This window comes from Coregonus lavaretus (genome assembly GCF_964263955.1).
Source record: "Coregonus lavaretus genome assembly, chromosome: 15".
NCBI lineage: Eukaryota > Metazoa > Chordata > Actinopteri > Salmoniformes > Salmonidae > Coregonus > Coregonus lavaretus.
The window spans coordinates 44,111,219-44,138,031 of NC_140002.1; the positions used below are offsets into that span (position 1 = coordinate 44,111,219).

Below are 26,813 nucleotides of genomic sequence, written 5' to 3' on the forward strand. Positions count from 1 at the left end.
ATGCCACACTTGTCAGGTGGCTGGATTATCTTGGCAAAGGAGAAATGCTCACTTACAGGGATGTTAACACATTTGTGCACAATGAGAAATAACCTTTGTGCATATGGAAAATTTTTGGGGTCTTTTATTTCAGCTCATGAAACCAAGACTTTACATGTTGCGTTTATTTTTTGTTCAGTGTAAATCAATTGCACCGTTTGATAAAGCCACTCTTTTCGCTGCATACAACTTTGCATCACAAGTCTTAAGCCAGGCAGACTTGTTTCACTAAATAATTTAAACAATTTGCTTTACGTATAAGAACATTCATTTGGAGTAAACAGGATATTTTCCCTAGACAGACTTGGAACAAATTGAGAAACCACTGAAGAACCAGACAAAAGCAGAGGTTGGAATTAACCTTTTATTGAGTGAAAAACTCAAAATAAGCACATTACAGACGACGCCCACGACGACCTCCCTTTCTGCGGGTGCTGTCTGATGGAATAGGGGTGACATCCTCTGTAAGAAGAGAGCAAGCGTTAGTGTGCTTCACATGATAAACAGTAACAATCCTTTATTCATCATCATCATCATTTTTACATGTTTAATGAATATTGTCTGAAGGGCATTTAACAGATTCATACACTTGGCTGATATGTCTCTCTCATCCAAAGCGACTCGCTAACTGTAAGCTGCTCTGAATAAGAGCATCTGCTAAATGACTCAAATGTAAAAAATACATTGTTGTGACAAAAACATGCCAGAGTACCGTAAAACTTAAATTAAACAGTCTCATAGCTGCCTGTCCCTTAGCTGGGCAGTGGCACACATTTCAGCAAATAAAAAGCTTATTTTAAACAAATGCCCAGTCTAAATCTATGGTTTACGAGGTTACCATGAATTGTTTACAAGGTTTAATGTTTGATGTTACATTACATAATTCAGTAATGACTCAAAAGACGGCAATCATCCGTTTTTATCGGCAGTAAGAAACTGCTAGCCATTGGCTGCTAACAGCTGAATACTGCTTGCTAAATGGCAATCACAAACAGTCAACTTCGGGAGTACAGTCGTGGTCAAAAGTTAATGACACAAATATTAATTTTCAAAGTCTGCTGCCACAGTTTTTGTGATGGCAATTTGCATATACTCCAGAATGATATGAAGAGTGATTAGATGAATTGCAAAGTCCCTCTTGCCATCAAAATGAACGTAATCCCCCAAAAAACATTTCCACTGGATTTCAGCCCTGCCACAAAAGGACCAGCTGACATCATGTCAGTGATTCTCTCGTTAACACAGGTGAGTGTTGACGAGGACAAGGCTAGAGATCACTCGGTCATGCTGATTGAGTGAGAATAACAAACTGGAAGCTTTAAAAGGAGGGTGGTGCTTGTAATCATTGTTCTTCCTCTGTTAACCATGGTTACCTGCAAGGAAACACGTGCCATTATCATTGCTTTGCACAAAAAGGGCTTCACAGGTAAGGATATTGCTGTTAGTAAGATTGCACCTAAATCAACCATTTATCGGATCATCAAGAACTTCAAGGAGAGAGATTCAATTGTTGTGAAGAAGGCTTCAAGGCGCCCAAGAAAGTCCAGCAAGCGCCAGGACCGTCTCCTAAAGTTGATTCAGCTGCGGGATCGGGGCACCACCAGTGCAGAGCTTGCTCAGGAATGGCAGCAGGCAGGTTTGAGTGCATCTGCACGCACAGTGAGGCGAAGACTTTTGGAGGATGGCATGGTGTAAAGGGCAGCGAGGAAGCCACTACTCCCCAGGAAAAACATCAGGGACAGACTGATATTCTGCAAAAGGTACAGGGATTGGACTGCTGAGGACTGGGGTAAAGTCATTTTCTCTGATGAATCCCCTTTACGATTGTTTGGGGCATCTGGAAAAAAAGCTTGTCCGGAGAAGACAAGGTGAGCGCCACCATCAGTCCTGTCTCATGCCAACAGTAAAGCATCCTGAGACCATTCATATGTGGGGTTGCTTCTCAGCCAAGGGAGTGGGCTCACTCACAATTTTGCCTAAGAACACAGCCATGAATAAAGAATGAAACCAACAACATCCTCCGAGAGCAACTTCTCCCAACCATCCAAGAACAGTTTGGTGACGAACAATGCCTTTTCCAGCATGATGGAGCACCTTGCCATAAGGCAAAAGTGATAACTAAGTGGCTCGGGGAACAAAACATAGAAATTTTGGGTCCATGGCCAGGAAACTCCCCAGACCTTAATCCCATTGAGAACTTGTGGTCAATCCTCAAGAGGCGGGTGGACAAACAGAAACCCACAAATTCTGACAAACTCTAAGCATTGATTATGTAAGAATGGGCTGCCATCAGTCAGGATGTGGCCCAGAAGTTAATTGACAGCATGCCAGGGCAGATTGCAGAGGACTTGAAAAAGAAGGGTGCACTTATGGAATGCTTGTAATTATACTTCAGTATACCATAGTAACATCTGACAAAAATATCTAAAAACACTGAAGCAGCAAACTTTGTGAAGACCAATACTTGTGTCATTCTCAAAACGTTTGACCACGACTGTACAAACCAAGTAATGACTGAAAGTAAGAATTGCAGAAAAGGATAGAGGACAATAGAAATAGAGGCGTACTAAGAAAAAAAAACGTGACAGTGTATAAATGATAAGTGCAGGAAATTAAGAAAATTATTAAAATGCTATAAGTGAATGCTGGAATTAAATAATTAACTAGGCAAATGAGCAAAAGCTGTAAGTAGGAAATTGACGACTTGCTCCAATTGACCCCAGTCGCTAATAAGTGCCTGTTGTGTCCAGCGATTTAAGCAAATAAAACGGCAAGGCTCATAATTGAAGTTTTATGGTATGCATGTAAATTACACTGTTCAGGAGGCTTAAACAAAACAGGCTAACAGAACAGTATATATTTTTTTAACAGAGTATTCTAAGACTAGCAGAAAAATCATTTCCCAACTGAAACATGTTAATCCTCTGGAAAACATCAATGTAGATGTAACCCTTCATTCATGATACACGCAGACACATGGTAGTGTTTCCCAACCCTCACCTTGATTAGTTGAATCATCCATGGCAGTGCTATAACTAACAATTAGGGCTGGGCGATATGGCTTAAAAATCTTTATTTTTTATATACACACACTTATGGGGGATTCACAATACACATCTACTGTAGATATTTTTATGTTCTCTAAATAAGCTTTGCTGCACAATTAAAAAGGTTGATACACTGCATTTCAAACAGTCAGGAATAATCTAATCCAGGGCGTGTAAAGTTATACCTAGGCTAAATATAAGTCATCCCCAACCACAAGACCCACTAATAATGTAAATATTTTATTTAAAGAAAGTTTACCCTGCTTTTTTGCAATATTCACTGATCTGGCTTTCAAGTCTGGTCTACGAAAAGGCCCTTTGTTACAAATATAACCAGAACTATGCACATACACTAATGATGACCATCTTCTAGTAGCAGCCATTATAGAAAATTAAACACAGGTCTCAAACAATCAAGCACAAGCCCACATGCTAGTGAGTAGCCAGCTAATCTTTTTACTCTAGCATAAGTGGATCTATCTGCTTGCTAACAAGGTAGAACTAATGAATACACCCTCCTGTCCATCTCCCAACTGTTTGAACATTAAAAACAGATTCTGTTTGACCAAATCTTAAAACGAAAATAGCGAGTTCAAACTGCTTGTTGTCATAGAGGGAAAAGTGATCTTGTGAGTGGCAGTGGGAAGGGCTGTATGTCTGTGCAAGTGGGAAGATGCACAGTGCACACAAGTACAGAAGGAGCGAAGGAGATGAGACCAAAAAGACAAACGCTTATTAAAACGTAAAAATAAAAACCCTGATTCTTGCGATACAGGCATTAGGAACATCGCGCTAAAACAAATTTGAATGAATTCGATATATCGCCCAGCCCTACTAACAAGTGGACCATCGATTGGTCTAAGGCGGGGGGTGAGAAAAAATAAACAGCAGTAGCTTGCTTATTACAGATTCTCCTGACAGGGTAACTGAGCGAAAGCTTACCGATGCGTCCAATTTTCATGCCAGAACGAGCCAGGGCACGGAGAGCAGACTGTGCTCCTGGTCCAGGGGTCTTGGTTCTGAAAGGCAAATGTTCACACTGAGTAATGTTGCACACAAGACTAATACATAGTCCATTATAGATAAACCCAGCCAAAATAGACTGCACTTAAAACACCCACACCAGTAGAAATCCACTTTTTCGAGCTGAAAGAATGGTGTTGCACAACGATTTAAGTCAAGTCATAGCTTTAGTTAAAGTATGATATATCTGGGCTTGAAGTGACAAATCCAAACTGCCCAATTAGCACAAATCCGTGTGAATGCGGTGTCTTCCTATGGATATACAAATTATTTTCAGCCTACGTTACGTTTCAGGGCTGGGTTTTATTTGAATGGGACCACCCACCAGCATGGCATTGTCAACAGAAACAGCTGCAAAGTGATTCCTCTACGCAACTGGGATGAGCCAAACAGCCTCGTATCCACTTGGCTGCATGAGCAATGGAGCAAATTTTCTCCAGAAAAGTATCATAATCCATGGTTAATTCGCAAATTTTTATATAAATATGTTTAGCTTGTCTGTATTCAAAATATATACAGTGCAGTCAGGAAGTATTCAGACCCATTCTCCACATTTTGTTACGTTACAGCCTTATTCTAAAATTGATTAAAAATAAATTCCTCAATACTCTATGAAAGCGAACCGGTTTCTATACAATTTTGCAAATGTATTAAAAATAAAACAATTTTACATAAGTATTCAGACCCTTTGCTATGAGACTCGAAATTGAGCTCAGGTTTATCCCGTTTCCATTGATCATCCTTGAGACGTTTCTACAACTTGATTGGAGTCCACCTGTGGTAAATTCAATTGATTGGACATGATTTGGGAAGGCACACACCTGTCTATATAAAAAGGTCCCACAGTTGACAGTGCATGTCAGAGCAAAAACGAGGCCATGAGGTCGAAGGAATTGTCCGTAGAACTCCAAGACAGGATTGGGTCGAGGAACAGGTCTGGGGAAGGGTACCCAAAATTCTGCAGCCTTGAAGGTCCCAAAGATAATGCAAGACGTTTGGAACCACCAAGACTCTTCCTAGAGCTGGCCACCCGGCCAAACTGAGCAATCGGGGGAGAAGGGCCTTGAGTCAGGGAGGTGACCAAGAACCCGATGGTCACTGACAGAGCTCCAGAGTTCCTCTGTGGAGATGGGAGAACCTTCCAGAAGGACAACCATCTCTGCAGCACTCCACCAATCAGGCCTTTGTGGTAGAGTGGCCAGATGGAAGCCACTCCTCAGTAAAAGGCACATGACAGCCCGCTTGGAGTTTGCCAAAAGGCACCTAAAGACCCAGACCATGAGAAACAAGATTCTCTGGTCTGATAAAACCAACAGTGAACTCTTTGGCCTGAATGCCAAGCATCGTGTCTGGAAGAAACCTGGCACCCTCCCTACGGTGAAGCATGGTGGTGGCAGCATCATGCTGCTGTGATGTTTTTCAGCGGCAGGGACTGGGAGACTAGTCAGGATCAAGGCAAAGATGAACGGCGCAAAGTACAGAGAGATCCTTGATGAAAACCTGCTCCAGAGCGCTCAGGACCTCAGACTGGGGCGAGGGATCAACTTCCAACAGGACAATGACCCTAAGCACACGGCCAAGACAACGCAGGAGTGGTTTCGGGTCAAGGCTGTAATCGCTGCCAAAGGTGCTTTAACAAAGTACTGAGCAAAGGGTCTGAATACTTAAATAAATTAGCAAACATTTCTAAAAATATATATTTTCTTCGTCATTATGGGGTATTGTGTGTAGATGAAGGGAAAAAAACAATTGTAACCATTTTAGAATAAGGCTGTGGAAAAAGTCAAGGGGTGTGAATACTTTCCAAATGCACTGTATCTGACAATTTTATAAAATGGTATAATTGTGCGATATGGCATTTAGCAAAACCCGCTCCTCCAAGATGAATGTTTTCACCACTGAAGTTTCGCTTCACTACAGTGCTTTGATAGGTGTAACGTTAGCTAGAAACCATCCAGATAATGAAAAAGTTACATGTCATTTGCAGCGTGCATGATCATGAACAAAGACAATAGCGGTTATTCCCTGGTGATTATTTCCATACACATCATTGTCTCATATACAGGGCCCGCCAACACCCGCGGGTAGATTTTGGCATTGGCAGGTAAGATGTCTATCTCACAAGCCATGTTGGCGGTGGTCAGGGCTCCACAATGTGAGCATTTCACTCGCATTTGTGAATAGAAATAGTCAAGTATGATCACATTTATAGTAAAAGTAATGCTTCAGTAGCTGTTTGTATTTCTGGTTGTTTCATAGCTGGTAAATTAATTGCACAAAATCAAAGAGCTACGAATCTATATAGCCTATTCCACCTCGTGCTGCAACACGAGGTGGAATAGTTGATCTCTTTACTTGAAACGAAAGTCTAGTGAAGTGAGACTTTGTACTTGTGTTTCTTGGCTATTTACATTGTTTTGTTCAAAAGCTTGGTTGTTTTTCTAGGTTTGAGTTTCAACTGCAAGGGAAGAGAAGACAAAGCTTCTACTAGTCAGACTCAATCTCACAGGTACAAACATGACTCGAGTCGCGGTAACTCCAAGCCCTAAAAGGGACAGGTGAATATTTGTCTCATCTGTGATATTGTGGTTAAAAGACTCAGGTCACAAAATGAAATTAAACAATATGCCACATTACTTCTTACCAGTAATACATTTATTGTTTTAGAAACATTACAAAGCATGCTTATCTTTGTGTGTGTGTTGGTGTAATTTCAGCAGGGGAGAAATATTTGGGCTGGTAAAAAAACTGAGTGGCTGGTAGATTTATTTTTATTTACCTGCCAGTGGCTGGTGGCCCAAAAATGTAATTTTATGCCCTTCTCATAGTTCTGTTGGCTGGTATTCTGACTACCGGAAGGGCCCAACATTGGCATTTATTTGTATATAAAAGCACTTCTCCAGAAACTCCCATACTACCGCACTTCTAAATTGGAAATCCAGTTAATATAACACTCAAGACTGGTTGGTTCTAGAGGTTCCGCAGGTCTCCTCAGTTAGGGAAGACTACTTTCAGTTACTATGCCCCTCAGTCCTGTAATGACCTACAGGTCCCAACAACTTTAGTCTTTGGTCCCAAAAGGTGAATTTAGGGCTCTGATAAAATAAATGTTTTGATTGATTGTATACATTGAAAGTAACTAATGTTGTAGTGAAAATGCTTGAATTGTTGCTCACATTGGAAATAAGACCCTGAACTTAATGGTGTCCCCTGGTTATATAAAAGTTAATAAATTAAAAGTAAAAGATAGGCCAGTGGTTTCCATCTGTGGCGAAGTTTTCCCTAAATCAATGCTTACTGCAAATCCATCTCCAGCCATAGAGCCAGCTTGGCTAATCTTTTGATTATGGTGTAGTTAAAAAAAAAAAGCTGCTACAACGATAACATCAGCAAGATACTGTACATAAACATCTAACTATATAAGGTTAGCATGCTAGCTAGCTACACTGAGCTGTCAGTGACCTATTTGTGATGTTTATCAACTCCACAGGAACTTCCCACACCCGCACAGGACAAGAAATGACATTGAAATAGTGGTCCTTTAATTGCATGGTATATTTACAGATGCAACAAGAGTAGTCAAAGGACAATGTACCAGAACAATTTAGCTGCATCATGCACTGTGGATGTACCAAAGACAAGGTCTGATGGAAAAACACCAGATTGTGCTTCAGATCAGTGAGGGGGGTTCCTTACCTGTTGCCGCCAGTTGCCCTCAACTTGATGTGCAGGGCAGTGATTCCCAGCTCCTTGCACCTCTGGGCGACGTCCTGGGCGGCCAACATAGCGGCGTAGGGGGAGGACTCGTCTCTGTCGGCCTTCACCTTCATACCACCAGTCACACGGCAGATAGTTTCCCTGGAGGGGACAACGCATTTGAAACCAATTCAGACAAGGCAGTTGCTCTCACAATATGATCATACGACTGATTGCTATTGATGGATAGCAGTGAGATGCATGCACCTTTTACACGCATTAGTTTAACCCAAAAACATCACTGTTCAATTGTATCCAGTACTTACTTGCCCGAAAGATCAGTGACATGAACGAAGGTATCATTGAAGGATGCAAAGATGTGGCAGACTCCAAAAACATTCTCGCCTTCGGCAACCTGGGGTCCCAGGGCAATGACCTGCTCTTCCTTCTTTTCCTTACCCTTACGAGGTGCCATAGCTGCAAAAGAGACATTGGTCATCATTGATGGCGTCAGACAAGTCTGGCATTAGCATCCATTCAAGTGCCCCAAATTGGGACCAGGTGGAGTGAGTACCATTGCTAACTAGTTAAGTGAATCACTGTGTAGGTGATCATATGGACCACCATTAACTAACTTATCGCAACTGACCAATAACCAACTAACGTAAGCTAGCTAAAAAAACAACGTTTGATACAAAAATCACATGGCACCACAGCAAGTAGCTAGACTAGTTAGCTAACGTTATATCATAGATTGTACAACACGACACAATTTCAATACAAAAATAATCCATGTGTGATTGTCACAGCAATGTCAAGACTAAAAACTGCAGTACCCCATCGTTAGCCAACAACTGTAACGTTAGCACTGAATAACCACGACGACATCAACCTAACTAGCTAACGTTACACTCAACATGTCCCTTCGATAGAATTTTAAAGGAATAGGAATTCACAGCAGCAAAAATGCACAAGGGGGAAGACAATATGGTTAACATGGCAAATCACAAAACCCACTCAATGTGCTCCATCCAGTAAACGAAATTCAGGCCTTCCAATGATGGAAACCGCTGCTTCCAGTAGACACTAATGCGGTCTAATCCAAACTTCTATAGCCAATTTCAGACAAATAGCACATTTTACATACATATCAAAACTCAGTGTATCAATTAAAAGTACAAAGGGCGCTATATACATAGAGTGAAATAGGATTACTTTGGATTTAAATTCTGCGATATCTTACCTCAATGTGTCTCTTCTAAAGCCGAAACAGGAAAGGAAAGAACAATCGCAACCGGGTTCAGAGTTCAAGCTTTCTTTTTCCGGAAGTGGACCATGCACTTCACTACCACCAAGCGGTTCATATGTAGCCTACACAGCACCCCAAAAATATGGTACAGCAACAATTTGCACAAATTTCAACTAGTGAAATTCTGTTATTAAAAACAAAACAAAATCTGCTATTTAGTCCTGTCATATACCGTACCAAATTATACTATTTATTTCTCTGCATTAAAGAATACAATGCCAAATGTCAAAATCCTCTAACTGTATAAAAACCTCCCCCGGAATGTAGGCCTATACAAAGTTGTCATAGTCCATCCCGGAGTCGCCTCTACACTGTTGACGTTGAGACTGGTGTTTTGTGGGTACTATTTAATGAAGCAGCCAGTTGAGGACCTGTGAGGCGTCTGTTTCTCAAACTAGACAGTTTAATGTATTTGTCCTCTTGCTCAGTTGTGCACCGGGGCCTCCCACTCCTCTTTCTAGTTTGCGCTGTTTTGTGAAGGGGGTAGTACACAGCGTTGTACAAGATCTTCAGTTTCTTGGCAATTTCTCGCATGGAATAGCCTTCATTTCTCAGAACAAGAATAGACTGACGAGTTTCAGAAGAAAATTATTTGTTTCTGGCCATTTTGAGCCTGTAATCAAACCCACAATTTCTGATGCTCCATATACTGAACTAGTCTCAAGAAGACCAGTTTTATTGCTTATATAATCAGCACAACAGTTTTCAGCTGTGCTAACATAATTGCAAAAGGGTTTTCTAATGATCAATTAGCCTTTTAAAATGATAAACTTGCATTAGCAAACACAACGTGCCATTGGAACACAGGACTGATGGTTGCTGATAATGGGCCTCCATATGCCTATGTAGATATTCCATTAAGAATCAGCCGTTTCCAGCTACAATAGCCATTTACAACATTAACAATGTCTACACTGTATTTCTGATCAATTTGATGTTCTTTTAATGGACAAAACTTTTCTTTTCTTTTGAAAACAAGGACATTTCTAAGTGACCCCAAACTTTTGAACGGTAGTGTATATGTACAGTTGAAGTCGGAAGTTTAAATACACTTAGGTTGGAGTCATTAAAACTCGTTTTTCAACCACTCCACAAATTTCTTGTTAACAAACTATAGTTTTGGCAAGTCGGTTAGGACATCTACTTTGTGCATGACACAAGTAATTTTTTCCAACAATTGTTTACAGACAGATTATTTCACTTATAATTCACTGTATCCCAATTCCAGTGGGTCAGAAGTTTACATACACTAAGTTGACTGTGCCTTTAAACAGCTTGGACAATTCCAGAAAATGATGTCATGGCTTTAGAAGCTTCTGATAGGCTAGTTGACATCAATTGAGTAAATTGGAGGTGTACCTGTTGATGTATTTCAAGGCCTACCTTCAAACTCAGTGCCTCTTTGCTTGACATCAAGGGAAAATCAAAAGAAATCAGCCAAGACCTCAGAAAAAGAATTGTAGAACTCCACAAGTCTGGTTCATCCTTGGGAGCAATTTCCAAATGCCTGAAGGTACCACATTCATCTGTACAAACAATAGTACGCAAGTATAAACACCATGGGACCACGCAGCCGTCATACCGCTCAGGAAGGAGACGCGTTCTGTCTCCTAGAGATGAACGTACTTTGGTGCGAAAAGTGCAAATCAATCCCAGAACTACAGCAAAGGACCTTGTGAAGGTGCTGGAGGAAACAGGTACAAAAGTATCGATATCCACAGTAAAACGAGTCCTATATCGACATAACCTGAAAGGTCGCTCAGCAAGGAAGAAGCCACTGCTACAAAACCGCCATAAAAAAGCCAGACTACGGTTTGCAACTGCACATGGGGACATAGAAATAGAACTGTTTGGCCATAATGACCATCGTTATGTTTGGAGGAAAAAGGGGGTTGCTTGCAAGCCAAAGAACACCATCCCAACCGTGAAGCACGGGGGTGGCAGCATCATGCTGTGGGGGTGCTTTGCTGCAGGAGGGACTGGTGCACTTCACAAAATAGATGGCATCATGAGGAAGGAAAATGATGTGGATATATTGAAGCAACATCTCAAGACATCAGTCAGGAAGTTAAATCTTGGTCACAAATGGGTCTTCCAAATGGACAATGACCCCAAGCATACTACCATAGTTGTGGCAAAATGGCCACCAACTGTGCAAGTTCTCCCACTTAAAAAGATGAGAGAGGCCTGTAATTTTCATCATAGGTACACGTCAACTATGACAGACAAAATGAGAAAAAAAAATCCAGAAAATCACATTGTAGGATTTTTTATGAATTTATTTGCAAATTATGGTGGAAAATAAGTATTTGGTCACCTACAAACAAGCAAGATTTCTGGCTCTCACAGACCTGTAACTTCTTCTTTAAGAGGCTCCTCTGTCCTCCACTCGTTACCTGTATTAATGGCACCTGTTTGAACTTGTTATCAGTATAAAAGACACCTGTCCACAACCTCAAACAGTCATACTCCAAACTCCACTATGGCCAAGACCAAAGAGCTGTCAAAGGACACCAGAAACAAAATTGTAGACCTGCACCAGGCTGGGAAGACTGAATCTGCAATAGGTAAGCAGCTTGGTTTGAAGAAATCAACTGTGGGAGCAATTATTAGGAAATGGAAGACATACAAGACCACTGATAATCTCCCTCGATCTGGGGCTCCACGCAAGATCTCACCCCGTGGGGTCAAAATGATCACAAGAACGGTGAGCAAAAATCCCAGAACCACACAGGGGGACCTAGTGAATGACCTGCAGAGAGCTGGGACCAAAGTAACAAAGCCTACCATCAGTAACACACTACGCCGCCAGGGACTCAAATCCTGCAGTGCGAGACGTGTCCCCCTGCTTAAGCCAGGCCCGTCTGAAGTTTGCTAGAGTGCATTTGGATGATCCAGAAGAGGATTGGGAGAATGTCATATGGTCAGATGAAACCAAAATAGAACTTTTTGGTAAAAACTAAACTCGTCGTGTTTTTTCACCTACAGTGAAGCATGGGGGTGGAAACATCATGCTTTGGGGCTGTTTTTCTGCAAAGGGACCAGGTCGACTGATCCGTGTAAAGGAAAGAATGAATGGGGCCATGTATCGTGAGATTTTGAGTGAAAACCTCCTTCCATCAGCAAGGGCATTGAAGATGAAACGTGGCTGGGTCTTTCAGCATGACAATGATCCCAAACACACCGCCGGGCAACGAAGGAATGGCTTCGTAAGAAGCATTTCAAGGTCCTGGAGTGGCCTAGCCAGTCTCCAGATCTCAACCCCATAGAAAATCTTTGGAGGGAGCTGAAAGTCTGTGTTGCCCAGCGACAGCCCCAAAACATCACTGCTCTAGAGGAGATCTGCATGGAGGAATGGGCCAAAATACCAGCAACAGTGTGTGAAAACCTTGTGAAGACTTACAGAAAACGTTTGACCTGTGTCATTGCCAACAAAGGGTATATAACAAAGTATTGAGAAACTTTTGTTATTGACCAAATACTTATTTTCCACCATAATTTGCAAATCAATTCATTAAAAATCCTACAATGTGATTTTCTGGAATTTATTTTCTCAATTTGTCTGTTATAGTTGACGTGTACCTATGATGAAAAGTACAGGCCTCTCTCATCTTTTTAAGTGGGAGAACATGCACAATTGGTGGCTGACTAAATACTTTTTTTCCCCACTGTATGTGTGGATACATATATCTGTATATATGGGCATAATAATTATATGCTCATATACAGTACCAGTCAAAAGTTTGGACACACCCACTCATTCCAGGGTTTTTCTTTCTTTTTACTATTTTTCACATTGTAGAAAATCCCCAAACCATCACACCACCACCACCATGCTTGACCTTTTGTATGATGTTCTTACTGTGGAATGCAGAGTTTGGTTTTCACCAGGCATTACTGGAACCATGTCTTCCAAAAAGACTGTCCATAGAACGTTCTTCCCAGAGTCTTGATGATCATCCAGGTGCTTTTTGGCAAACTTGAGTCAACTTTTTGGACGAGATGGGTCCCATTATGCCTGGCGAAAACCAAACTCTGCATTCCACAGTAAGAACATCATACCAAAGGTCAAGCGTGGTGGTGGTGTGATGGTTTGGGGATGCTTTGCTGCCTCAGGACCTGGACGACTTGCCTTAATAGAAGGAACCATGAATTCTGCTCTGTATCAGAGAATTCTACAGGAGACAGTATCCAGCAGATCCCAACATTGCATCAATGGCACTGCCCGTGCGCTTACCGACTCCATTATGAGACAGATACAATGTTGCGATCTCTATACATCAATATGCACTAACAGGACAGATATTGAGGAAGAGGCTAGAATCTAGTTTCTTATGATTATCAGTCAATTTTACCTTCAATAATCTCCAAACTGCACACATAGAAATGGTTTCCATGAGTTCGCCTGACTCTTGGTAAGTAGAGTGAAAAAAGGAAATCTGGAAATCTCGCAGTATCCCTTTAATCCATATCAGTGTCTGCGATAATATTCACCATTCTTTCTGCCATGAGTCATTTATAAGTCATATTCTTTTAAAAACAATATCATGAAGATACCCGCACACTGTCAAATGCTTATTTGTAATCGATGAAGAAAAAACCTACTCACCGGGTATTGTTTCAGGATCCAATTTGTCTTTTAGCTCCCCACCTTTTCTCCTCTTTTAGCTTTGCCACCTAGAATTGTTCAAATGAAATACATTCAATGTGTCATAAATAATTCCCCAAAGCCAAATATTTAAATTTGAGTTAGGTCTAAAGATCATGACTCTGGTTTAGCTGTACAATGCTACAAATAATACATACATATATATACAGACTATACCACAGCCATGGATGTCGATCAAGGGAGCCCCCCACACCTCTCTGATTCAGAGGGGTTGGGTTAAATACGGAAGACACATTTCAGTTGAATGCATTCAGTTGTACAACTGACTCTGTATCCCCCTTCCCCTTTCCATAGTCCCATAGAATTAGAATGAGTAAAACGGACATTCCCATCAGACAGTGTTGGTTTGCGTGAACAGCAACTAGCCTCCTTTCACAGGCAATGTTCCTCCGGTTACCTGTTATCCTTATATGTTCATTCTGAGATGGAGACCCCCCAAAAATGACCCAATGTGATTGGATCTTCTTCAAACTTGGAGACTACATTCGACTGAGCCTGAGAAAGCTTCTCCATCACCCGCAAGGCCCAGCCCTTCCATGATCTAAGGGCCTATGCCCCTTATAGTAATTCTAATTCTACGGTCTATACGATCTCTGTACATACCTCTCAGGTTGCTTTTCAGCAACATGTCAACATCAAAAGCACCCAACAGCGCTCTTGTCATGGCAGTGGAACTGTTGGCCTGGTTGCATGAGCGCCCTCCAGGCGTTCTTTGGGACCATAATGTTTGAGCCTGGGTGAATTTTGATCTGCAAAACATGAATAATTCAGTCAGATGCTGTAAAAGACTATAAAGTACTGTAAGTAAAGTAACATAATACATTACCTTTATTTAAAATAGTCATGCTAACTTGACTTGTATTTAAAATATACCATTATCTTAACCTCAGATTATATAAAGGTTAACAATCATGTACTGTTTCAATAAAAATAAATACACATATAAGGAAGCCTGTTTTAACCTTTATAGCTAAATAAACCATAAACCAAATCAGCCATCTCAATACTGAGCCAGCCTACGGTAGCCACTAAGCTAATAGCAACCCTATAGACTTAGTGTATACAGTAAAAAAATAAAATAATAATACAACTCTGTAATATATAACACTTGGAATCTGGAGATGTCAGGGCCTAGAAAATATAAACGGAGTAGAAAAGAAACCACAATATTACCTCAGAGGAGCTATGAATCAATAAATTCAAACCAGAATATTAGCTGGCACCATTTCTTCATGTTATTCTATGGGCTAGGCTAGCTTAGCCGCAAACCCAGTCATCTTTATGTCAAGATCGCTTATGGTTTTCACTCGATCAGTTTACACATTTAAACTTTACAAGTTCAACATAAAAGGTAAATATCACTCAGAACACCATTTAGACTCCAACATTTTCTATAGATAATGTGCTTGTGTACAGTAGCGGTGCGTGGGTAAAATCACTGTGGAAGCCAAGCCAGGAAAAAAGCCATATTACAACCTACTGTATGTGTTGTGATAACTGCGTTGTTTGCTCTATAACCTGTTAGTTCATGTGCCTTGCGACCGTGATATATAGGCCTAAGGCCGAGACAATAAGAAGACACAGTGTTAGAATAAATTCAACCACACCTTTGTTTCATCACAAAACTGAAGTTAGAAGAGCAACCTCTGTCCGGTGAAGTCCATAAAGCATGTTGCATGTAACAAACAGTTACAAGACCTACAGTATGGTCAAGCAAGCTAATGTTTCCGACATTTTCGGACTACTAAACAACTATTGATTTAGAACCATGGAGAGTTACTGCAAGTCGCAATGAAAACAGGAGCTACCTCCACTATTCCAGCACCATTTCATCTTCAACATTTCAACATTAACAAATCACCTATGCTTAGTCTAATACAGTGAGAACTAAAAGATACCAAAAACAATTTAGTCCAATCAACGTCAGCTAAATATGATGTGGCTGTCCATGGTTCTGATTTCTCTGTGTGCGAGTGTGCGTTCGTGCAAGTAGAAAAAACATGTTGACTCGCCCTACTTGTAGAGAAATGCCAATGCCATCCTCCGCTCTTTCATGTTGACGAAACGGTCTATGACTCTGTCATACAGTACATGCTTTTATTTTTTGTTGTCCTAGGCTACCTGGATAAAATGATTGCTCGCTAGGCTAACTTATTTTCATTGTTAACATTAGCCTTCTACATCTAGCTACATATTTAACTTCCATCCTCTCAGGCCAGGGGCACAATGTATGAATTTATGGTTGGATCAGAATCGACGTTACAATCATTGGCCAGGACAGAGAATTAAGTAAAACCACAAGTCCAAATCCCTATCTCCATCCATTGCTAATTTAGGAAAGGGACAATCTTAGCTAGCTAGCCACCGGAGGACAACAACACAATGAGATGCAACAATTCAAGTTGTTTCTGTCAATTATGTATTGCTCTCGATGTCATGTGATTGGAGTGAAGCCAAATCCAAACTGGCTTCCCTTGACACTTTTTTTTGGTGCGCCAGCACCATTCACAGTTGAGCTCGCTCAGTTTATCTCAACGCTGATTGGCTATTATTTTATACTTCTTTTATCAAGGGAAGCCAAATGCTCGCTGGTTTCCCTTGCATTCAATGCTCCAATGTCATACTCTTTTTGACCAGACAGCATCAGATAGATGGCCTACACATACAGAGACAGAGGGGCACTGTTTTGCAATTATAAACCTACAATAGTTGTCTGCCACATCTCAACATGAGATGGCAAGTATCATCTACGGTAGCTACAAGAAACAATAAAGTAGCAATAATGTTGCCTAACACCAAATGCAATGACTAAATCATGAATCCCTACATGTATGTATCGTTTTTAAATATATGTTATGTAAAAAAAAAAACTTTTATGGAATACATTTCAAAGCAATACATGCATTGAACAACAAAAAATATGTTCTGCGTACATTTTGCATGATGAAAATATATATCCATATTATAATTATTTTGTATGGGGTTGTGAGATTTATATATGCGTTTTAAATACATGATCATATATTTTAAAATATATGTCACGTTTTTTTATATATATGGCCATACATTACTTTTCCCTATCCTGTTCCGGCACGATCCGGCTCAAATTAAGCACTGGATTTACTGTTATTTGACAGCTAAGAAGAAAATGTACAGTCACTCACCACGTTTCCATCCAGTTTTTATGCAAGTAAAGTCATACCTTATAAAAAATAAAAAATGACTGAGCTGTGATGGAAACAGGTAGTTTCAGTACAATTTTATAAATGCCGACAGATTATTTGTTTGTTCGACATGGGATCTTTTTGTGGAAACGCCTTTACGCGCAAATATTGATATAATAACCATCACTTAGAAGTACATTTGGAGTCACGCGATTATATGTGTGTGGTCCTCCAACTACGACTCTATAGACACAATACAGTTTATTAGGCTACAGATGAAATAAGTTATGATGAACTTCACAGGGTGGTGAAAGTGCAAGATGATCTTAATGCTCCTTTCCCATAAATATCAAGGGTCTTATTCTGGTGACATGATTGATGCTTGCCTGCCGTTTGACAAATAAAAGTATTCTCGCTCTTATCCATTATAATCTCATAATGTAAACTAGCCTACCCGCACTGTATCTGCGAGCTGTTCGATAGAGCGCAAATGCCAGGACCAGAGTAGGGGCATTTGCTATTTAACGCAAAAGTTTGACAAACTATCAGTAGAATTGAAAATGCGATGGAAACACATTGAACTTTGATGTTTTATTTGGTACATGAAAATGTAAGCGAAAAAAACATGTGCATTACGTCATCACGCACTGACTTAAATCCGCAACGAATCTGTTCCGTGCGAAAATGCGCATATTTTCTTTAGGTGGGTTTTACAATATTCACATGAAAATCTGTCGCCAATTGGATAAAACCTAGTTTATGAGCCACATTGGTTTACACAGCTTTCAGGGTGGCTCCCTGTCCTGCTCTTATCACATTACTTGCTCCAAGAGATCGTCATCAACTACAAAATTAAAATGCATGACAAAAGTTAAAAAGACAGTGGTTTCTTTATTTGGAAATTAAAAATCACAAAAATATTAGCTACCAACAATAAAAAATATTAACAACAATTGGTTGATTGTACAGTCCAGATGATTATCATTTCCTTATAGTTAATTAATTATCACTACTCAATGTCCAACATTATCATACAGAGTGAAATTCACTGGGACTTTTGCTGAGTGATTGGGGTAATGAAGGAACTGCCCACAGACATGGGAACGTGCTCGGCCCATCTCCTGACCATCGTGTCTATAGGCTCAAACAACAACACAACACCCTCCCTGATACTCTGAACCAGAACACTTGTACCATATATTGCATTGTAAAACAGCTCAAAATCAAAGGAAATGACAAGACAAAGGAAATGACAAGACAAAGGATTTGTGAATATATCACAGCTCCTTGAGCAAATTGAAATGAGAGCAGCATTTGTGCATGCGTGTGTGTCACCACACAAGGTGCATGATTCAGTACCTTAAATACAATTAACCTAGAATGGTCCCATAAGACCACACTTGTTTACACGAGTCCAAGTAATACACAATGCTAAATGGACCCTTGTTTTCTGGAGCACTGCAAAATCCCTCAAACAAACAAGGACTGTTCTCTTTAACAGGAAAGTTGTACCAAAACCTTCTTCTTTCACTTAGTGTTGAGAAATAAATATTGTGCTTCTAGGAGAGCATGGATTCAGAGTAGATCATGTGTCTGTACATACTCAATTGTAATACAACAAAGAAACATTAACCTCCCAGATATGTTCTTATTATTTGTATCTGTCTCCATAGCATCTAACAGGAGATAAAACGATGTGAGTTTACATTCCTCTATCCTTGACTAATAAACTGAGAAATGAAAAGGCTCTCAATGTGTCCTGTATAGAAAACTCCAGTTCCTCCAGAGGGTGGGATTAACAGTCTTGAATTTGCAGCTTCAAATCCAATTTCACCTCTTTATTTTCCCCAAAGTCTTTGCAGAACACACCTGATTGGACACTTTGAAATGGGCTAGGGCTATAAGCTGCAGTGATGAATAATGTATGAGGATGACATGGTGCAGTGTGAACCTTTAAGAGCCATCCTACATGGAAGGATACGGACCACTTCTTACAGGCGGCCATTTACACTACCATCTGATTCAGTGGGCTTGCGTTCAAAGGGCATACTAAATACTAAATCAACCACTGCAGAGCTAAATGCTGCAGAGCTAGATACATGTTGCTGTGACCTACACTCCTCTGGTGTGTTGGTTTGACAACAACATGTGGCAAAGCCATTCCAAGTGAAAGGGAAGACGGTGTTGTCTGTAACTGGACATCACGACACTAGGGCTAAGGGTCCCAGTATACTTCCCAAGTGGAGCCGATCAAAAGATATCCTTCTATTCTGCTCTCACCTATTGTACAGGCACAATATGAGGAACAAATCAGGTGACAGAATGAATAGGGAGGTGATTAAGCTGGAGTCAGATGAGTTGGGAAAGACCATGAGTCAACATACTGCTCTCCTTGCTCTATTAGAGGAAATCAAGAGATGTGCTCGGTACAGTAACACGTTGGATGGCGATGATGATGCCCATCTCCTCGGAGTGATAAATTGCAATGTCCACCTTAAGGCCTTTAAACGTGCAGCTAAATTTCTCATGCCACATTTATGTTCAGTTTGCAGTGTACTCTACAGACATGGTAGGGTCAGCTGTATTTAGGAATGGGTTTAAATATTTCATTATTAAGGCAGTTACAACCAAGGACAAGCGGGAACATTCCACTGACCAATGCAAAGCAAGCTTGTCTCGTTTGGAAATATCATTACAGTTTTCACTTTTTTAACCCACTGTACTGTGGATTCATTAAATTGAAGGCCTTAGAGACCCAAAGGTGATTTGACTTGACTGTATAAAGGTCAGGTGGTCTGTGGGAGCAATACATGGACTCCAGTTATGCTTTCAGATGAACACAGATTAAAAACATGGAACAGTTAAAAGGAACATACAAGTCTCGACAGATGCATTATGCAACCATAACAGCTTGGAAACAAATACAGACATCCAGCAGTATATGAGTGTTAATTATTAAAATATAAATTCAGAAATACTTTCAAATTAACATTCCACTCTGGCACTTGAATATCCATTATTTGCTAGTGTATTTTTCATGACTGGCACAGAGAAACAAAGTCTTTCTCCTCCCTCTGCAAAGCGCACAGAGAGTGAGTGTGTCGGTCTGTCTGTCTGTGTGAGAGACCGAATAAGAACATTGGTTCTCCTTGAGGAAATGATACATCTCTTTGATTCCTCCCTCTTCTCTCTTTGCCCCAGTGTTGCTGTGTGCATGTGCCCATGGTCAAGACGGGCACTTTGTCATTCTTTCTGAGAAAGAAATAGAACAATCCTAAACACAGTTCACATCTCTCCTTCACCCCTGCCTCTTTTCCCTTCTGAGGCCCACACCCCAAGCTGGGGTCCCTGGTCCCTGGGGGCCACTGGGTTGAGTGGGCATGGAGGGGCTGCTGTGTCTCTCCTACTTCCTCAGCTCCTGGTCACCCCGTGTGGCGGTGACTGGCTGGAGCAGAGGGGAGAGTGCATCCCCTCTGTGTGGGCAGGTTGGGGTGGCACCTCTGTCCTTGTGTCCCCGGTCATGCTGAGGCTACCTGGTGTGGAGCAGCTCCTCCCTGAGCCAGCTGGGCAGAGGCTGGCCCATCTTATAGAGCAGCTTGGACAGCTCTATGTTGTGGTCCCTGTAATGCTCCCTAAGGAAAGAGCGAGACTGCCACAGGACAAGAGGGAGAGAGAGAGAGAGACAAATATAGGGTCATATAGTTACAAGAAAAATTCTAATAGACCAATACATCATTTGTAGCTTCCACCCTAGATTCCGTAGTTGCCCATTTAGATGGTGTTCAAATTATACTAAAATCTTCAATGTTATCATGAATATCTAACTCTATGCCCAGGGAACAATACCACATTACATTTTACATGATCTGTCGTTAACTTAGTGTGCAGAGATTTTTTGCCCAGATACTGAGCAACTCAGGCAGCGGGCACTGCAACTCTGCTCTGTGAGTCTCATGAGCCCTGCCATTCTGACTGAAGCAGAGAGAGAAAAATCACCCGCCATTACCCAGCTAATTACCTCCGAGGTGTCTGTGCCAAAACAGTCAAGGTAACTTCAAGGACCTGAGCTCAGTGCCCACTGCCCACCTTGCCCCCCTCAAAACCCCTCTCTATGTCTGCTCATTAGACACTCTACCCGATCTGGTGGCTTTCCAAACCCAGCCTGAAAGGAGCCGAGTCTGTCACAGACAAGCAATGAGATGATAAAGCAGCACTGACTGTAGGAAATACATATTTTTTTCTTCTTCTATAAAATCTATTCTAGGAGAGACAATCCAACTATATAAAAATACTTGCTTTTCAAGGTGACAAAAGTGAAATAAGTGTTGAATAATTTAATACACTTTTATGTTTAGGGAAAGGTTAATAATAAATTACATCTGTGTCCATGTCAGGGTATTTCCGTCCTTTGCTCTTTCCCAAGCATTTGGTCTTCCCTCCATCTAACAACTGGCACCAGAACCCTTTTTTGGGATCAAACCTGGAACAGAGGAACACAGAACCATAAAATGGAGGCGGGCCAGTCAAAATGATGAAAATAAATTCTCAACAAAATCAAAAGGGAACATCCTGAACAGATGGTTTGCGGCTCTTCGTGTTTAGAGAAGAGACACGGGACAAAACATATCCATTGTCTACAGAGGATGTGGCTGACAGATGTTGCTGTTTACGAGGCTGGCTGAGTGATTATGTGGTCAAGCATCAGAGGCAGAAACAGAGATATGGGGGCTGGTGAACAGGGGGAGGCAAAAGAAAGGGTATCGGTTGTCATGGTGATGTCAAAGCGATGGTGATCCCTCCACAAGGGAACATTCTGAAAATCACATCAAAGCTGTTCACAAACCAAGCACCTCTGCTCCAAACAGGAAAGATGGGCTCCTCCACAGCCACACTGGTGTTGGCCAGCTCAATACATTAATCTGCATAATGTTACATTTCAAATGGTTAGGGAAACAAAAGCCTTCATTTGCCAAGTGTTGGCTCTAGCAAGTGGGTCTACAGTATTTCCAAGGCCTAATAAGACACTCACGCTAGAATATTGTGGTAGTTCAGTGTGTTTGTCAGCCCAAGGAACTTCTGGATCTTGTCCATCACGGCAAAAGGCTCCGTCCTCAGCACCTGACCATCCAGAACCAGGATCTGAGGAACCAGTTACAACACCACAGTAGGTCAGATAGACAAGATGAGCTGTCTCAAATACAACACCAACAGTCTATACACACCTATACACACACACACACACACACACAGTACTAACCATGCTCATACAGTATACAGTGAGGGAAACAAGTATTTGATCCCCTGCTGATTTTGTACGTTTGCCCACTGACAAAGAAATGATCAGTCTATAATTTTAATGGTAGGTTTATTTGAACAGTGAGAGACAGAATAACAACAAAAAAATCCAGAAAAACGCATGTCAAAAATGTTATAAATTGATTAGCATTTTAATGAGGGAAATAAGTATTTGACCCCCTCTCAATCAGAAAGATTTCTGGCTCCCAGGTGTCTTTTATACAGGTAACAAGCTGAGATTAGGAGCACACTCTTAAAGGGAGTGCTCCTAATCTCAGCTTGTTACCTGTATAAAAGACACCTGTCCACAGAAGCAATCAATCAATCAGATTCCAAACTCTCCACCATGGCCAAGACCAAAGAGCTCTCCAAGGATGTCAGGGACAAGATTGTAGACCTACACAAGGCTGGAATGGGCTACAAGACCATCGCCAAGCAGCTTGGTGAAAAGGTGACAAAAGTTAGTGCGATTATTCGCAAATGGAAGAAACACAAAAGAACTGTCAATCTCCCTCGGCCTGGGGAGATCTCACCTCGTGGAATAGCAATGATCATAAGAACGGTGAGGAATCAGCCCAGAACTACACGGGAGGATCTTGTCAATGATCTCAAGGCAGCTGGGACCATAGTCACCAAGAAAACAATTGGTAACACACTACGCCCTGAAGAACTGAAATCCTGCAGCGCCCGCAAGGTCCCCCTGCTCAAGAAAGCACATATACATGCCCGTCTGAAGATTGCCAATGAACATCTGAATGATTCAGAGGACAACTGGGTGAAAGTGTTGTGGTCAGATGAGACCAAAATCGAGCTCTTTGGCATCAACTCAACTTGCCGTGTTTGGAGGAAGAGGAATGCTGCCTATGACCCCAAGAACACCATCCCCACCGTCAAACATGGAGGTGGAAACATTATGTGTTTTTCTGCTAAGGGGACAGGACAACTTCACCGCATCAAAGGGACGATGGACGGGGCCATGTACTGTCAAATCTTGGGTGAGAACCTCCTTCCCTCAGCCAGGGCATTGAAAATGGGTCGTGGATGGGTATTCCAGCATGACAATGACCCAAAACACATGGCCAAGGCAACAAAGGAGTGGCTCAAGAAGAAGCACATTAAGTTCCTGGAGTGGCCTAGCCAGTCTCCAGACCTTAATCCCATAGAAAATCTGTGGAGGGAGCTGAAGGTTCGAGTTGCCAAACGTCAGCCTCGAAACCTTAATGACTTGGAGAAGATCTGCAAAGAGGAGTGGGACAAAATCCCTCCTGAGATGTGTGCAAACCTGGTGGCCAACTACAATAAACATCTGACCTCTGTGATTGCCAACAAGGGTTTTGCCACCAAGTACTAAGTCATGTTTTGCAGAGGGGTCAAATACTTATTTCCCTCATTAAAATGCAAATCAATTTATAACATTTTTGACATGCGTTTTTCTGGATTTTTTTGTTGTTATTCTGTCTCTCACTGTTCAAATAAACCTACCATTAAAATGATAGACTGATCATTTCTTTGTCAGTGGGCAAACGAACAAAATCAGCAGGGGATCAAATACTTTTTTCCCTCACTGTATACAGACTGAATAAATAAATGTTTGTTTCCATTTAACCACATGCTTTTGCCCAATCACTTACTGACAACTGTAAACACGCATGACTATAAGCATGCACACCTGGGACCCAGATGACCAAACGTACCTGGCTGGGTTGGTAGTGGTTGAGCCAGCGGTCCAGATGGGTGGCATACCAGCCCGGTACCATACAGCGGTTCTGGAGCACCCGCAGCTTGATGGGGGCATCGCGGCCAGCAGTGATGACATCATGGAAAGTATACTTCAGGGCGACTGAGTCGCCATGGGCACGTTGGTGCTGGGGCAGAACAGACAGATATGACATCACAGTCAGCCCATCTTGCCAGATTCATCCACAGCTCTGTGTCCTTGCAGAGGGCATTCCAACTCATTTCACACTCCTACAAACCGGTACATCACCTACTTCTATACCAGGATATTAGATAATTTATTTCCAAGCTCAAGGGAAATCATCAATGCAGCTGACCTGGAAAAGGAGTGAAGCTACCCTCAAGCCACCCACAACATTTCACCCAATTGCTATCCCTATAATAGAGTCTGATGTTGGAAATGGAACAGTGGGAAGTGTTTTTTCTCTGGGAGGGAGGCTCACCTGGTACCATGAGTAGGCCCTGTCTGCAGGGTTGATGAGGATGGTGATGATTTTGGCCTTGGGCAGGAGGGCGGCTGCCCGCCGTGCAGCCACCTCTGAGTCAAAGTAGTTGGCACTCTTCTCAAAGTAGAAGTCTGAGCTGGTGTTGGAGGGTAGGGGAAAGTACTCCATGTACCTGTTCCAGCGAGGAAAAACAGACAGAGCGGTTTGAATCAGATTAGATTAATCTTTGTCACCAAAAGACAATTCCTTTGCAGCATTTAAGTACAACATAACAGTATAACAACAACAATTACCTGACAAAAAGGATCAGAATGATTCAAGATAAACTATATAATTCTTGTCCATATAACAAATACCAATATCCTATGTAAACAACACAGACTAGTTTCATTTTTCATCAATAACTATGAAAATTCTGAAATGTTTGGGATAAAACATATGACTGCACCGGCATAAACCAATCACTAGCTGAATGGGAGTAAGAGACTGATTTTCCACAACTGAGCCCACCACACACATTAATCCAATGGTCTGCTTTCTGTTAATCAATGATTGAGCTCAGAGGGGGATGAACCAAAGCCTCTCCCTTTGAAGGATGAAACATTCCTCTAAAGCCAAAAATACTAACTGGAATATGTCTCAAAACTGTGCAACTCAGTTGGTTTAATATACTATGAAAAGCATGGTGGTTAACATGAGCAATTTCTCTCTCCATTCCAACATGCTGCCCCCAAAACACAACCAGGACTGTTGGAAATGTCTTGGAGAAGAGGAATTAGTGCCGGAGTGGTGGCAATGCAAAAGATAGAGTAGGAAAAGGGGAGTCACATACCAGTCGATGCCCCTGTGGTAGTTGTGGCCATTGAAGAACTGGATCTCCTCAAAGGTCTCCTTGCTGGGGTAGTTACTGGTCAGATCAGGATGCATCCCCAGGAACAGATACAGGGCTGTGGTGCCTGCACAGAGACCAGGACTTTTCATGAGTATTGCTGATACAAATATCCAATATAGATACTATTAGGCAATGTATATATGTTAGATATTAGACATAGTGCCTTCAGAAAGTATTCACACCCCTTCACTTTTTGCTAATTTTGTTGTGTTACAAAGTGGGATTAAAATGGATTTAATTATCATTTTTGGTCAACGATCTACACAAAATATTCTATAATGTCATAGTGGAAGAACAATTCTTACATGTATTAAAAATGAATGAAAAATAAAACACTAATATACCTTGATTAGATAACTACTCACCCCCCTGAGACAATACATGTTAGAAACACCTTGGCAGCAATTACAGCTGTGAATCTTTCTCTATAAGAGCTTTCCACACCTGGATTGTACAATATTTGCCCATTATTCTTTAACAAATTATTTAAGCTCTGTCAAGTTGGTTGTTGATCATTGCTAGAAAGCCATTTTCAAGTCTTGCCACAGATTTAAGCCGATTTAAGTTAAAACTGTAACTAGGCCACTCAGGAACATTCAATGTCGTCTTGGTAAGCAACTCCAGCATAGATTTGGCCTTGTGTTTTAGGTTATTGTCCTGCTGAAAGGTGAATTAATCTACCAGTGTCTGTTGGAAAGAAGACTGAACCAGGTTTTCCTCTAGGATTTTGCCTGTGCTTAGCTGTATTTTCAGTTTATTTTTATCCCAGAAAATTCCCTAGTCCTTGCCGATAACAAGTATACCCACAAAATGATGTAGCCACCAACATGCTTGAACATATGAAGAGTGGTACTCAGTGATGTGCTTTGTTGGATTTGCCCCAAACATAACCCTTTGTATCCAGGACAAAAAGTTAATTTCTTTGCCACATTTCTAACTTTAGTGCCTTGTTGCAAACAGGATGCATGTTTTAGAATATTTTTATTCTGTACAGCCTTCCTTCTTTCCACTCTGTCATTTAAGTTAGTATTGTGGCGTAACTACAATGTTGTTGATCCATCCTCAGTTAAAGTCACCTTTGGCCTCATGGTGAAATCCCAGAGCGGTTTCCTTCCTCTCCGGCAATCGAGTTAGTAGTAGTGACTGTGTGTATTGATACACCATCCAAAGCCTAATTAATAACTATGCTCAAAGGGATATTCAGCGTCTGTTATTATAATAATTTTTACATCTACCAATCGGTGCCCTTCTTTGCGAGGCATTAAAAAACCTCCCTAGTCTTTGTTGTTGAATCTGTGCTTGAAATTCACTACTCGATTGAGGGACCTTACAGATACTTTTATGTGTGGGGTAGAGAGATGGGGTAGTCATTCAAAATTCATGTTAACCACTATTATTGAACACAGAATGGGTCAATACAATTTATTATGTGATTTGTTAAGCATATTTTTTTACTCCTGAACTTATTTAGGCTTGCCATAAAGGGGTTGAATACT

General features: G+C 41.3%; 2 protein-coding genes across 2 annotated transcripts in view; both read right to left on the reverse strand.

Moving 5' to 3' along the window:
- Positions 1-389: 389 nt before the first annotated feature.
- Positions 390-9,117, reverse strand: LOC311142790 (small ribosomal subunit protein uS11). The gene is made up of 5 exons (XM_084178465.1): positions 9,049-9,117; positions 8,132-8,282; positions 7,806-7,967; positions 4,029-4,105; positions 390-501 (listed from the first exon to the last, which is right to left on the reverse strand). Exons 2-5 carry the CDS (start codon positions 8,278-8,280, stop codon positions 434-436), a joined length of 456 nt encoding a protein of 151 aa, XP_084034591.1. The 5' UTR covers positions 8,281-8,282; positions 9,049-9,117; the 3' UTR covers positions 390-433.
- Positions 9,118-17,632: 8,515 nt separating this feature from the next.
- Positions 17,633-26,813, reverse strand: part of LOC311142545 (bifunctional heparan sulfate N-deacetylase/N-sulfotransferase 1-like) — a 34,599-nt gene continuing 25,418 nt past the window's right edge. Inside the window, exons 9-14 of the mRNA XM_084178219.1 lie at positions 25,258-25,381; positions 24,423-24,597; positions 23,937-24,107; positions 21,977-22,086; positions 21,325-21,427; positions 17,633-20,596 (exon numbers count right to left, since the gene is read on the reverse strand). Of these exons, the coding sequence (XP_084034345.1) occupies positions 20,477-20,596; positions 21,325-21,427; positions 21,977-22,086; positions 23,937-24,107; positions 24,423-24,597; positions 25,258-25,381 (803 nt within the window). The 3' untranslated portion in view covers positions 17,633-20,476. The remainder of the gene's footprint in view (positions 20,597-21,324; positions 21,428-21,976; positions 22,087-23,936; positions 24,108-24,422; positions 24,598-25,257; positions 25,382-26,813) is intronic.

Bases quoted from the DNA above. Each gene is read 5' to 3' on its own strand.
- LOC311142790 (XM_084178465.1), bottom strand. From the start codon at position 8,280: ATGGCACCTCGTAAGGGTAAGGAAAAGAAGGAAGAGCAGGTCATTGCC. The intron at 7,968-8,131 runs GTAAGTACTGGA...TGTCCCCTCCAG, and splicing joins GTCACTGATCTTTCGGGCAA to GGAAACTATCTGCCGTGTGA. The intron at 4,106-7,805 runs GTAAGGAACCCC...TTTGCCTTTCAG, and splicing joins AGGGCAACTGGCGGCAACAG to AACCAAGACCCCTGGACCAG.